This window comes from Squalius cephalus (assembly GCF_949319135.1).
Source record: "Squalius cephalus genome assembly, chromosome: 3".
Classification (NCBI taxonomy): Eukaryota; Metazoa; Chordata; class Actinopteri; order Cypriniformes; family Leuciscidae; genus Squalius; species Squalius cephalus.
In genome coordinates, this window is record NC_137124.1 from 53,258,701 (window position 1) to 53,273,018 (window position 14,318).

The 14,318-nt window shown below is 36.1% G+C and overlaps 1 protein-coding gene across 1 annotated transcript in view; it reads right to left on the minus strand.

Annotated features, from left to right (window-relative positions):
* Positions 1 to 14,318, minus strand: part of frem1a (Fras1 related extracellular matrix 1a) — a 39,725-nt gene that overhangs the window by 5,788 nt on the left and 19,619 nt on the right. The window contains exons 14-29 of the mRNA XM_079865492.1: positions 12,891 to 13,099; positions 12,683 to 12,776; positions 10,283 to 10,535; positions 9,349 to 9,552; positions 8,227 to 8,412; positions 7,921 to 8,117; positions 5,996 to 6,203; positions 5,377 to 5,521; positions 5,027 to 5,168; positions 4,610 to 4,805; positions 4,234 to 4,498; positions 3,044 to 3,461; positions 1,864 to 2,065; positions 1,620 to 1,764; positions 1,258 to 1,387; positions 1,085 to 1,154 (exon numbers count right to left, since the gene is read on the minus strand). Coding sequence (XP_079721618.1) covers positions 1,085 to 1,154; positions 1,258 to 1,387; positions 1,620 to 1,764; positions 1,864 to 2,065; positions 3,044 to 3,461; positions 4,234 to 4,498; positions 4,610 to 4,805; positions 5,027 to 5,168; positions 5,377 to 5,521; positions 5,996 to 6,203; positions 7,921 to 8,117; positions 8,227 to 8,412; positions 9,349 to 9,552; positions 10,283 to 10,535; positions 12,683 to 12,776; positions 12,891 to 13,099 — 3,064 coding nt within the window. The remainder of the gene's footprint in view (positions 1 to 1,084; positions 1,155 to 1,257; positions 1,388 to 1,619; positions 1,765 to 1,863; positions 2,066 to 3,043; positions 3,462 to 4,233; positions 4,499 to 4,609; positions 4,806 to 5,026; positions 5,169 to 5,376; positions 5,522 to 5,995; positions 6,204 to 7,920; positions 8,118 to 8,226; positions 8,413 to 9,348; positions 9,553 to 10,282; positions 10,536 to 12,682; positions 12,777 to 12,890; positions 13,100 to 14,318) is intronic.

Below are 14,318 nucleotides of genomic sequence, written 5' to 3' on the forward strand. Positions count from 1 at the left end.
AGTACAGATCCATCCTCGAGTAACAACGAGAGTTAATGAAGACTGCTAAGTTCATTCTTACATCCAACAACAACACACCTCAATCGCTTAGGAGACATTCTTGTCTACAGCTGCTGAAGTGTCGAACAATGGCGGACTCTGTGTACAGCTCACTCAGGGCGGGTCTAGGCTCAAACTGAAGTGTCAGTCAACAGTCGTAGGAGGGGCCTGTGCAAAGTGACGTCACATTGCCCCGAAATCTGAGAAGGGCTTGTTCTGAGACAGTGCTTATGATTTATGGGGATTATAAAAAAAAGCACTGGGTGGATTTTTATCATTCTAGGGTTGGGTGGTTGTGTACACACACTGCCAACACACATTTATGTTCAAACACCATGTAAAAGTGAATTTTGCATAATAGGTGCCCTTTAAAGCATTGAATTATTATGATTTCTATTTTCTAACTTTAGTTAATGTGTAATGTTGCTGTTTGCACATAAACATCTGCAAAGTTACCACGCTCAAAGTTCAAAGCAAAGGGAGATATTTTCTTTTACAGAAATCACTTTTTAAGGACTACAACAAACGGCTGGTAGAGACCACAATGAGCTTCTTCATGGGTTCTAACCCTAAAATTGACATAGACCTCCACCCCAGGAATGTGATTTATAAATTATCATGACAGAATATGCTAATCAATGACTGGAAGAACTCCACATCAGCTACATAAATTCATCAACTAATCATTCAGAAATGTCCTGTTGCTTCTACATGTTGTCACTTCTTCTTGAGTCTCTCCATCTTTGTCCGACTCCGGTTTGAACATAAAAGGCTCTTGAAGCTCCGCCCTCTGTGCCGGGAGCAGCAGCTCATTTGCATTTAAAGGGACAGACACAAAAAAACGGTGAGTTTTTGCTCACCCTCAAAAAGTGACAATTTTAACATGCTATAAAAAATATATCTGTGGGGTATTTTGAGCTAAAACTTCACATACACACTTTGGGGACATCAGAGACGTATTTTACATCTTGTGAAAAGGGCATTATACCATTATACCACCCCCTTTAAAACCCCCCAAAAAAAAAATCCCAGTGTTTCAATTTACCTGGGTCAAACTGAATCAAAGATGAAGCTGATATAAAATCCTTTCCAGCAGATGCTGTTAGTTCTTTCACCTATGGAGATAAAAAAAATGTTATATATATATATATATATAAATCCTTTTCTGCAGAAGAATAAAAAAACAATCAAATAAACAAATAAAGCTATACGCAATACCTGTACAGTCACATAAGACGAGTCCTGCACATTCCCATTCCTCTGGATGGTTAGTGAGACTGACCCCTGACTCTCACATATGATATACTCAGTCCTGGTCAGCTCCACACTGGCCCAGCTAAACTCCAATCTGACAGAGGGAGTAATATTACACATCCTAATATACACAAACAACATGCCATTCAAGTGTACAGTATGTGTGGAGGTGTGATGTTCCATGATACATTGAGAAATACAAAAACATTATATTGCTATAAGAAATTACTATTTATGGCCAATGGAAATATATATATATATATATATATATATATATATTTTTTTTTTTTTTTTCTTTAAACAACATTTCAAAGCGCAAGGTTTACTTGTGAGAGGGTCCAGATTTGCCCAGTGCATCAGACACGGAAAACTCCAGGCTGTCAGTTAAAGAGTCCAGAGCAGAGTTTATGATGTAGAGGATATTCCTTCTGTTCAGATCCCTCTGAGAGAAACGATGCCTCACAAACTCACCTACGGACATGTCAAAGATTATACAGGATGTAAACACATTATGACAGACAGGAAGACTAGATCTAGATAGATGGATACACAGACAGACAGACCTCTCACCATTGGTATAATTTTCCAGGTATCCAAAGTAAGGCGGTCTGAGGATGTGATAGATCAGATCACCGTCTGCAGAGTTCTTATCCTGAGCCTTAAGCTCTCTGGAGGAAATAAAGATCCCATAACGACCATCTTTGAGGAGCTCCACTCTCCACAGGGTTTCCAGCACTGCTATCTGTGGAGCTGAGCTGTCGAGAGCTTCAATCTGTGGCACACACATCATTTCACGGGATTAAAAGTTGGAAAACAATGACAGACAAACAATAATCAGAGTGAGTGAACACAAATCAGACATTTGCAGACATGATTGTTACTTCTCCCATTGCTACACTTTATTGAGTATAATCATGATATTGAACATCTTAAATGTTAGGTATTGAAAAATGTATGAATTCCCGCCGTGGTGGAGATATGATAAATAACTTAGTCTGTAAATGAAGCATCCAAAACGCCTCTCTTGCTATGTCTCCTTTGGGTTTAAAAGAGGATTATGATTATTTAAAATTATTGGTAACACTTTGCAATAAGGTTCATTAGTTAACTACCTTAGTTAACATGAAGAATTAACAATACTTTATTAATCTTAGTTAAATATTAATTTCAACATTTTCTAATACGTTATTAAAATCAAAGGTTGTATTAGTTAACATTAGTTAATGCACTGTGAACTAACATGAACAAATAATAAACCACTGTATTTTTATTACCTAATATTAACAAAGATTAATAAATACTGTAACAAATGTTTTGCTCATTGTTAGTTCATGTTAGTTAATACATTAACTAATGCTAACTAATTAACTTTATTGTAAAGTGTTACCAAATTATTTTGTAATTTTTTTTTTATTTTTTTTTGGGTCACAATGTTTATGAATGTCATTTTTTCCTGAAGTGTTATTGTTCCTATTATTATTATTGATTTGTTGTTCCAGATGGAGTTGAAATAGAGTCTGTGGATTGATTGTCTGATTATGATCACCTGAAGATTTGTAGTGTTTTCTATATAACCACTGAATTGTTACACTGACGAAGGCAGAGAGCCGAAATGTCTGCATTGTTTTTTATCTCCTGTTTGAACTTGATTTAAAAAAAAAATATTACAGTGCATACCTTTTTGAATTTTTAAAAATAGGTACAAAAGAATAAATAACATTTTTTTCCAAAACAAATGATTGCAACTAACTTGAAGAATGAAGAAGACCGGCTCAGTTTGCACTTTTCCGTCCAGCAGGAATCCTCTTTCTGTGCTGTCAGAGGCTGTGAATCTGAAGCGATCGATCTGAGAAGCTCCTCCAGAGTGTCTGTATGAAACAGCCAGATCCTGAATGTTCTGCTGGGTAAAAATGCTACCAGCCACCAGTGTCTGTCCCTTCAAAAGCAACTGGCCATACTGGGGAGGGTGGACCACCTTGTAGCTCAAGGCAGTGTGTGGGCTGTCAGGATCAGCCAGGAATATGGCATCAGGTGTCAAAGTTATGGTGGACCCCTGGGGAACCCGTAGACCAGTGTTGTGCACTAGTGTGGGCAGAACCTTATCAGTCATTTCCACTAAGATCTCCAGGGTCCCGTTGCGAGTTGATATGCCATTGCTGACCACAAACCTATGGATAATGTAGACATATGGAGCAAAGACACAAAGGACAAATTAATCAATAACCTTTATGGGACAGTAATCACAGCCGCACAGGAATTCAATAAAATGAAAAAAATTAAGATAAACAAAAAGGTTACTCACATCTGGGTAATATTTCACCCCACAATAAATAAATATAGAAATAAGAAATTATATTTTGACGGTAAGCCTATATTCACAAGAAATAATAATAAATAGTTATTATTTAGTAGTCAACATTTGAAGTATATATACATTTAAGTATATATATATATATATATACACACTGTATATATACACATTACAGATTATATTAATGTTTAATTAATATTGATTTATTTACAGTACTTACAATATGTGTACAAATTGTGCTTAATTGCCCATATAATATCAAAATTCTTCTAAATGTTACTGATGCTCCTAGTGTCAAAAAGTATATAAAAATATTTTTAAAAAATAATGTTAAATGTAATATAATAGAAAAAAAATTAATATATTAATATTTAATTCTTTTTATATTTATTATATTTAATAATTAATTGTGTGCAATTTGTGCTTAAAAAGCTCCTAGATGTTTTTAAAACATCATTGCATCATTATGAATATTTATTTAAATATTATTTGTATTATTTATTTTGATTTTTGGGGAAAAAATAACTCTAAAAAATAAAACTATAACATTATTTTGCATGATTCAACCATTTAAAAAAAAAGGTTGATGATGAACACAGACTGCATCAGTCCTTGCATGAGGTCCTTACTGCAGGGTCTCTTTAGGTGAAGTGGCTCTGTTGTCATGTACATAACACACCAGGTTTGCTGCTACGTCCAGCTGACTGAACGACTCAATTTTCACGCCGGTGTGTTTGATGTGCTCCACATGACCATGTGCTGGAGGTACAGAGATAACATAGAGCAGCTCCTCTGGCTTGTCAGTGCCGTCTACCGCCAGCAAGACGTCCGTGGTGAGAACCACACGCTCCCCTCGACTAGACCTCACAGGCTTCAGGAACAATGCTATGTCTCCTGCAGATCAGCACAGAGCAGACTTGAAAAGAACTGACTCAGTTGAACAATTTGCTGATAACTCTTGGAATATAGGACGCATATCATCAGGAAATAAAAGCAGCAGCCCACCTTTCTCCAGTTCTTTGACTGTAATGTGGAAGTGTTGAGCAGGAGAGAGGTTCTTGCCGTCCATCAGGTGAAAGACAAAGAAGTCAGCAGCGGGTGCTCCAGGATGACTGGTGTGAAGGTACCGTAACAGATTCATATCCAAAACCTGCTGAGAGCAGTTCATTCCTGCAGATACAGACACCCATTCTGTGCCGACCTGAGGAACAGCAAACATTCTGGGTTTGTTCACACACACACATTTATATATATATATATATACACATCTTGCTAGTATCGGGTTGGTCCCCTTCTGCCTTCAGAACAGCCTTAATTCTTCATGGCATATATTCAAAGGTTCAGGAAACATTTCTCAGAGACTTTGGTATTTTTGGCAGTAAGAGATTAGATTTTTTCTCACTGCATATTGAGCAAGCTGACCTTCATCTGAATGACACCATGTCTCGGTATGCTCTCAAACACATAGATGATGTCAGAAGAAGAAGTGTCTTTGTCGTGAGCGCTAAGCACAGCACTGGAGATCAGTCTGGACTCCCCAGCCTCCATCTCAAGGCCAGTGTTCCTGCAAATAAATTATAGTGTGTTTTTCTTTTCCACAGAGACTTGCCACTTAATGTAATAGGCTATAATGTCTTCAACATTTATGGTTTGAATGTATTGAGCAGTGAGCAATTCATAATCATGTTACAACAAATAAACTAATGTATAATTTATTGATGATGAATAATGGGAAAGCATGATTCACTTCAATGATATTTATCTGCAATTACCGGATAATTTGTGGCTCCTCATCATTGACAGGCAGTACTTTAACCTGCACGTGTTTCTGGAGCTGGTGTTTTCCGTCAGAGAGCTGAACAATAAATCCGTCCTGCTCACTCTCAGAGTCATCGTGCATGTACATCAGAGTCATGCCTGAGGACAGAGTAACACAAAATATATTGTCTGATATATTATTAAAAAACAAGGTTGGGGACGCATTAAATCAAGCAACAAGGACCCATTAAATTCATCAAAAGTGAGGGTAAAGAAATTTGGAGTGATATAACACACACACACATACATATACATATATATGTATGTACACACACACACACACAGTAGGTAGTCAACCAAAATACCTATTGCTACCACGGGTGTGCCGCTGCGTGTACAACCCAGTCACATGTGACATGCGTTTATGAAATCACCAATAGGTGGCGCAAAGGGACTTGGAACACTGTTCAGTAATTGTGACGTTTTTACTTGTAAATGGAGATAAAATAATGATATTTCTGGTAATACAGGTATATATTTTATATATATATATATATATATTACAAATATACTATATCATCAATATCTGTTTTGACTGTAGTCAAAAGAAAAACGTAAAAGACTTTAAAGTACCACTCCTGAGGTCGTCCATAGTGAAGTGCTCCACAGGGATCTCAGATCCGCGTTTGTAATGCGTCACATCATTGCCGTGTGGGACAGTCATGATGGAGCCGTGCTGAGGCTGCTGGACTATGCTGAACATTAAATGGTTTCTGGGAACATCAAGATCCACCGCACTGATTATAGATGGGTCCAACTCTTTCATGTCTCCCTCCCGAACCTAAAAGACAAACGTTGGTCATCACACCTCAACTGATTAGAGCAGTGTTTCTTGATTCAGATCATGCCAAATGTATACACACAAACCTACTCGCTTTATTCAGTAATTTAGCTGTTATATACAAGTCTCTGACTGACTTTCTCCTCAAAGTTTTACTTTAAAGTATATTCAATGTGTTTTAATAATCATTTGATGTGCTTTAAAGAAGTACACTAAGTTTGATGTGTTGACTAACATACAAAGCACATGTAAAAGGCTTGATTATCATTTTAAAGGGATAGTTCATAGTTCATTCTCGTGTTACGCAGCACGTTTGAGCTTCAGGAGGAACTAATGAGGTTTGTTCTCGCACCTCGAGCAGGTTCAGTTGAGCTTCTTTTTGTGTTCGCTGATCAATGTTTATATGTGAATAAAAGCCTGATGTAGCAAGGTTAGATGTTGTGGGAAGGAGGAGGCGGAAACTGGCGAACATTTAAAGACTTTAATAATCATAAAATAAAACAAACACAAAACGAAAGTAAAGACGGCAGCCCCTCACAGACAACTGCCGCCACATATAAAAACAAAACATCCAGGCCTGGTCCTCTCTCATCCTTCACTGTCGTCTGCTCCTCTGTGAGAGATACGAGACCGGTGCGTCGCGCAGGTGTCGCTCATCACCAATTTCGTCCTGCTCGCCACACCTCAATTAAATCTGGTCATCAAATAAAGCGATCGAGTCTCTTCAGAAAATTTGGACTAAACCACTCAATTCACATGGATTAGTTTTACAATCTCTTTATGAACTTTTTGAAGCGTCAAAGTTTCAGTTGTGTAGCTGTCAATGGAGGGACAGAAATCTCTCAGATTTCATCAAAAAGATCTTAATTTGTGCTCCGAAGATGAACAAAAGTCTTTCGGGTTTGGAACGACATGAGTGAGTAATTAATGAAAGAATTAAAATTTTTGCTATCCCTTTAACTGTAATTTGTTATTTGATATTACATTTAAAGTAAATCAATGTTGTCCAAACCCTGTCACGCCTAATGTTAAAATAAATCCTCTTCTCATTTCTTAATTAATGGCGTATAAAGTTACCATAACTTGCATCATCCTCCTTTTACTATACGAACTCATCATGAATCTCCGTACTCTATACGCATCCAGTTGTTCAGCACCAAAGCCAATGCAAGTATTCGTTTATCAACTTAAGAAACACCAAGTTTTGACCCTTTATTAAAATGGTAATCAGTTTATGTAAACTTAATGTTAATGTAAACTTGACTGACTGCTTCATTTTCACTTTAAGGTGATTTTAATTCTCTGATGGCTCTCATTAGGTCATTGTGGTTAACTGATTGTAAACATTACCATTCTTTTCTCTGTATATACAGTATGTGTTGTGCTTAGTTTAGCTGTATTAACCAGTAGTTTCATTTATTAAACCTTGTTCTATTCACAATTGATTGTCTCTGTGTTTGCGGCTCACAAATCAAAGTCACTTTGCTTTTGTACTGTTAGTGCAATATATACAGTAAGAAAGCCTTCTTGGCAAGGAGAATATTTTTTCTTAGAGTTGACAGAAGATTGTACAGTCTGCTTGGTGGACGATTGTAAGGTTAATTCTGCTACAGTTAATTCTGAAAGCTAAAACCCATTACAATTAATTACACAGTTTTCCCTTTTGAGCTAATTTGCTACACAGCTGTGTAATTTACAAGATGATTTTCTGACTGACCGTGATGTTTCTGGCCAGGAAGTCTGGAATCTCATCATTGGTCGGACTGATGATGATGTAGAACGGGACTGAAGAGGATTGCTGTTTCCCATCGGACACATGCAACATGAGCTGGTCAGTGGTCGGCTCCATCCTCTGGTGTCTAGACTGAACATAGTTAATGTGTCCATTCAACACATCCCTGTAGGTGAAAGAGGCTAAACGAGGAAAAAACAACAATTCAGGCTCTAGTATTACCATATAATATAACCCAATGCAATGACGCCATTTTAAAACAGTCAAATGCACATAACAGAACTGGCTCACCGATACTGATTCCCATGTTACTCTTTTCAAATCCTGGACTGGGTAAGATGTTCTCTATGTAGCCAAACTGTGGAGGAGCAACCAGGATGAGCTTGAGATCTTCTGGAGCAGAGTCCTGGTCTTCAACTCTCAGATGGGTCACTGTGATAGAGGCTGACCCTCCTTCATTCACCACAAACACCTCTCCTGATGTGAGAAAAAAAAGTGTCATGGGCTCTAGCATGTCAGCAACAAGCAGCGAATGCTACAATATCCCTTGTGAAAAAGAAGTGTGCTAAATGTACTTGTATATTTAAAAAAAACTAAAAAGTACTTGGAGACAATAGAACATATTAAAATACAAGGCCGTTTAAGTGTACTTCCATGACTCTTTCTTTACACACTTAAGTGCACTTTGTAATAATGTCAAACTTTCAATGTCAAAAGTAATTGAAGTTTTAATTTAAAATACATTTAAAATCAGAGTATTATCATCTTTTGTTGTGCTTCAAAGAATTTTTTTTTAATGCACATGTAAAGTTAACATACTTTATTATACTAAATTGAAACTTCTTTATTACAAATGTGTAATTGCGAATATATTCAAATACAGGACATGCAAGTTTTAATAGAAATTGAATTAGTTTACCATAAATGCTTGTCAGTACATTCGGCAGCACACTTTAACCATATTTCAAAGAAAATAGAAGCAATTATGAAATTACATATAAAGATGTAGTTACTTAAATGGGTCCAAAACCACACTTAAGTACAAATAACTGGATATAATATAAATTTAAACTATAATACATTTTCATTTAATTGCAATTAACATGCAATTAAGTGTCTGAAAACATTACATTCAGTTCACACTTTAAAGAATATTGTTTTTATAAGTACTCTCTTTAAAAGTATGCTAATGTGTAATTCCTTTTCACAAGGGATACGTCATACTATAACTGAGATTATTGATATTATACTGTAATCAAAAACAGTGGTACTAAGAATTAATTTTAATATGTTAAACACAATTAATATCTTGTTTTATAACGTACAAAGGTTTTTACTTTCTGTAGCTCCTTAATACGTACACATACATACTGCATGTTATAATTACATCAGAAAGAAAAGCGTTCCCATTACCAACAGCAATAGATGGTGGTTGGTTGTTCACAGGATAAACGGTGATATTAAGGTCATAGACAGGCAGGGAATTCTGTATTTCAGGTGTTTGTGCACTGAATATAGTGGCTTTGTCACTGCAACAGGAAGGAAGTAGTCCTGATTCTCCATCAGAGATCACAAACGTGACAATGTCATGACGTGGTTGTAGCCCAATCTCGTGTCCTTTGAAGTAAAATTTATATAAATTTGTTATTTCACAGGTTTATAATCATATTTAACAAACAATATCAAATTTATTTACATACCTTTGCAAAAAAGAAATGCACAATGATTGTGCACTTGTAGTGTACTTCAAATCTTAAAAGTAATTAAAAAAAACTGTACTTGCAGATAATATGATATTAATTAAATAAAAGGCCACTTAAGTATACTTAAAGAAAGTAGACTGTTTCTTAAACTTAACACACTTAAGTACACTTTTAAAAAAGTGCACTTTTTAATAATGTCAAATTAAATGTTTGTTTTGTTGTGTTATTCAATATTACATTTAAAGTTGCTTATTTTTAAATTAAAAAAAAGTTGCTTATTTTTAAACTTGACATACAAGTTTCAATAGAAATGATCAGTACATTCAGCAGTACACTTTAACTATATTTCAAAGACAACAGAAATAATTAGGAAATTGCATGTAAAGATGTACTTAAGTCCTACTTAAGTGGGTCAAAAAAGCACCTTGAAGTTTGCTAAAATGTTTAATTATAATAGATTATAAGTCTGCAAACATTACATTCACTTTGCCCTAGTTCATTCTTCTTTAAGAGCTCTTTTTGAAAGTTTGCTGAAGTGTACTTTTTCACAAGGGTAGGTCTAAATATGGTTGGATATTAAGTTCAACTACAGAAAGTGAAATATAAAAAGTGAAAGAAATACATTACTACTTTTCTTATATTACCTGTGTGTCTATAGGAAATTAAGCCAGCAGTTATATCTGCTTGAATGAAGCGGTCCACCACAATGTCATTTCTTTGAACTACCCCATAATATGGTTGTCGGGCGATCATATACATCAATGTGCTATCATCACTGTCTGGATCTGTGGCACAGATGTACTCAATGGTGATGACCACTTCCTGTCCCTCTGCACAGGCTATAATGGGTTTCAAACCTGGCACTAGCACTGGCACCTCATCATTGACTGGCGCCACCTGTCAAACATGCAATTGTTAGATATCTTAAAGGAGAACTCCGGTCAATTTTAACATTGAGCTCATTTTTTTGTACATTTGGAGTGCTGTCAATACAGAGAACAACGACAAAAATCGGTGTTGCCTACACCGAGTTATTCTATTTTTAAAATTTGCACCCTGTTGACTTCAATAGGGCAAGTAGTAAGCCTGCTTTTTAGCCTCTTAACATCCTTTAAGTGTCATTACAAGTGCACAGAAAATGTGAGTGATTCCTTCCGAGTGAACACGGGTGGATCTGACTGCCGTAGATGTTAGAGATATTAATAAAAACGAAGTTAATTCAGCCAGCGCTCATACCTTTGTTTACATTCTGTTTTCGGTGGAAGGCCATAGTAATCGATTGTCGAGTTCACGCGCATAGGTTTAGTTACCAATGATCACGCGCGTGAACTCGACAATCGATTACTATGGCGTTCCACCGAAAACAGGATGTAAACAAAGGTATGAGCGCTGGCTGAATTAACTTCGTTTTTATTAATATCTCTAACATCTACGGCAGTCAGATCCACCCGTGTTCACTCGGAAGGAATCACTCACATTTTCTGTGCACTTGTAATGACACTTAAAGGATGTTAAGAGGCTAAAAAGCAGGCTTACTACTTGCCCTATTGAAGTCAACAGGGTGCAAATTTTAAAAATAGAATAACTCGGTGTAGGCAACACCGTTTTTTGTCGTTGTTCTCTGTATTGACAGCACTCCAAATGTACAAAAAAATTAGCTCAATGTTAAAATTGACCGGAGTTCTCCTTTAAAGGGGTCATGAACTGGATTGTTTTATTATTTTATAATGTTGCCTGGGGTGCCCTTATAATGTTAGTATGATTTTTACATAAAAAATTGTCATAATTTATAAATAAAAGCCATTTTTCCAAGCCTGATTTCAGCCTCAGATTTGAACGCTCCGTTTTAAGGGGCGTGTCTGCTGTGAGACTGCAGTGCAAACGCCCACTGCTGTGATTGGCTGACATGCTTGCAATGAAATAGCTAGTATTACAGGAACTCTCTCGAAAACTTTTACTACGTTTTTACTATTACAGCTATCGAGATTAACAAATCGTGAAAAGTATCGTTTAAAGCATTATATTTATATCTATTCCATCACATGAAAGGTTGCAGCATGATGAGCACTGAGCAGATGACAGACAGTCTGTTGATCGCGTGAATAAAGATCTTATCATTGCAACGCAATTTTTGCACTCTCACAAATGCTTACACCAAATCACAATGCAAACACGATGTGAGTACACAGTAAGAGCTTCGTTGTGTAGTGTAACAGTGTCATTATTTCATCACGAGTTTGGTGAGTGTCCAGATAAGCTCTCGCGGCTCGCGCTGTGCTGTTTGATTGACAGCTTGGGCGAAAGGGATCGTTCTTTGATCGCTTTCTGTAGGCTATATAATTTAATAACAGTTTAAAAAAAGATTATTTTCATAATACTACGAGAAATTATGTGAAGTTGATCGTTTAGCACTGATGCATAAACAGTATTGAACGATTTTAAGAGAAAGATATCTGAACTTGAATAATTACACCGAAATCACTGATCGCAGATCAGGCATTAGAATGCACATGGTTACTTACATGTTGCTGGCAGATCCGTGTCGGGAAATTGTGATTGACTGATTTAATAAAGTTTAACCATGCTGGAATCCGAAGGAAGCTTATGCAGACTGTCTTCTTCCACAAACAGGCACTGCACAATATTTAGTCAACAGCATGTTTATTGCTTGTAAGTAGCTCGATCCGGTAGCAATTATCATGTCGTCCTATGTTATTTAGCATGTTTGGGCGAATCGGTGGGCGGGGCTAAAGAGGCCGTGTTGAAGTAGGCGTTGATCTTCTTTTGTGGAGGCGGTGTTTTATCCTCTTTGACGTCATAGTTCCCCACTTTGAAAAACGAGTCGTTTGCTGAGCCTGATGTCTATAAAAGCTTTTATTGGACTAACAAGGTAGTTTTCAGTTCTGAAACTTACAGGATATTATTATAGTATGATGATCTCTTATATGTCAAAAGCTCAAGGAAACTTTGATTTCTCAGTTCATCACCCCTTTAAAGTGTTTCTTTTGTGGTAAAAAAGTAATTGCAAGATAAATCTCCATTACCTTGACATGTAGTACAAAGTCAGCCATATTTATCCCATCCGTGGCAATGAATTTAATATAATCATGTTCTGTCTCAGAGCTGTCATGGCGATATCTGTTAAGACAAAATAGTTAAAACTACAGATAATGTAGAATGAACCAGTGAGGTCAAATACTACTTAAAGTGTTTACGATGAACCCAAACAAACTATGATGAACCACATCTGACCTAACTTTTAGGCTTTTCAGATCCCTGACTGTGAAAGTCTGGCCTGGACTCATAGGTGTGCCATCCAGGTAAATACTGCCATGCTGAGGTTTCGTCTTCAGCTCCACGTGCAGAGAGTCCTCGAGTGAGTCCTGGTCCTTTAGACGCATGTGTTCTTCACTCACCCAGCTCTCTCCCCCCTCATCCACCGTCAGCTGTCTCGCATGTACCTAAAGACGAAAAAAAACACATCCTAGCACTCAACTTGTGTTTTTATAGTTCTGATATCTATGATTAATAAAGTGTTATATTTTATAAGATAGTTAGTAGAATAAGATGATAAAAGGTGAAGCATTAGCACCATGCTAATTGTAAAATCAGCTGCTAACTTGAGCATGCACAAATAATAATAATAATAATAATAATAATAATTAGGGCTGTCAAAAGATTAATCGCGATTAATCGCATCCAAAATAAAAGTTTGTGTTTAAATAATATATGTGTGTGTACTGTGTATAATTAAATTTGTATATATAAATACACACACATGCTTGTATATATTTAAGAAAAATTTGTAATTTATATATAAAAAAATTATATTTATATATAATATAAATTATATATAAATATATACAGTATATGTATGCAAATATTTCTTAAATATACATGCATGTGTGTGTATTTATATATACAAAATAATTATACACAGTACACACACATATATTATGTAAACACAAACTTTTATTTTGGATGCGATTAATCGCGATTAATCTTTTGACAGCCCTAATAATTTATTATTTTATCAATTCATTATATCAAATTATTTTAAAACGGTGATAACAAGGTGTAGCATTAGGATCATGCTAAATATTGACAATAAAATTTCTTAGTAGCTTCAACATATTAAAAAAAATAAAAAAAAATATTTCTTATAGAATTATGCAAAATATAATAAATAAAATTATAAAATGGTGATAACACAAGGTGTAGCATTAGGACTATGCTCATCTAGGCAGTAAAATCAGCTACTTGAACAAGCTAAAAATAACAAAAATAATAATTATTTCCTATATTATAAAATTATATAAAAATATAAAATAAACAATATGGTGACTACATCCCTTATGAAAACAAGTAGTGCTGAGCATGTGTGTGTACTATGTATAATTATTTTGTATAAATAAATACACAATTCTGAAATTCACGTCATGCGCACTGAACGCTGACCATCGCGTACACTTAAAAAGTGAAGTATACTTTGGCCTTGAGTTCATAGAATCGTGACAGTAGTCTCCCCTCCCAGAAGGCCCGTCCTCGTGCCGTAACTGAATGTCCAAGTGTGGATGGAGAGAGGGGGCGCTGGAGGTTGGTGCGGAGCTGGTGACAGACAGGGACCTAGAGCAACGACTCCACCGAGGCTGAGCCGGAGGGAGGTGGGAGCTTGGAGGA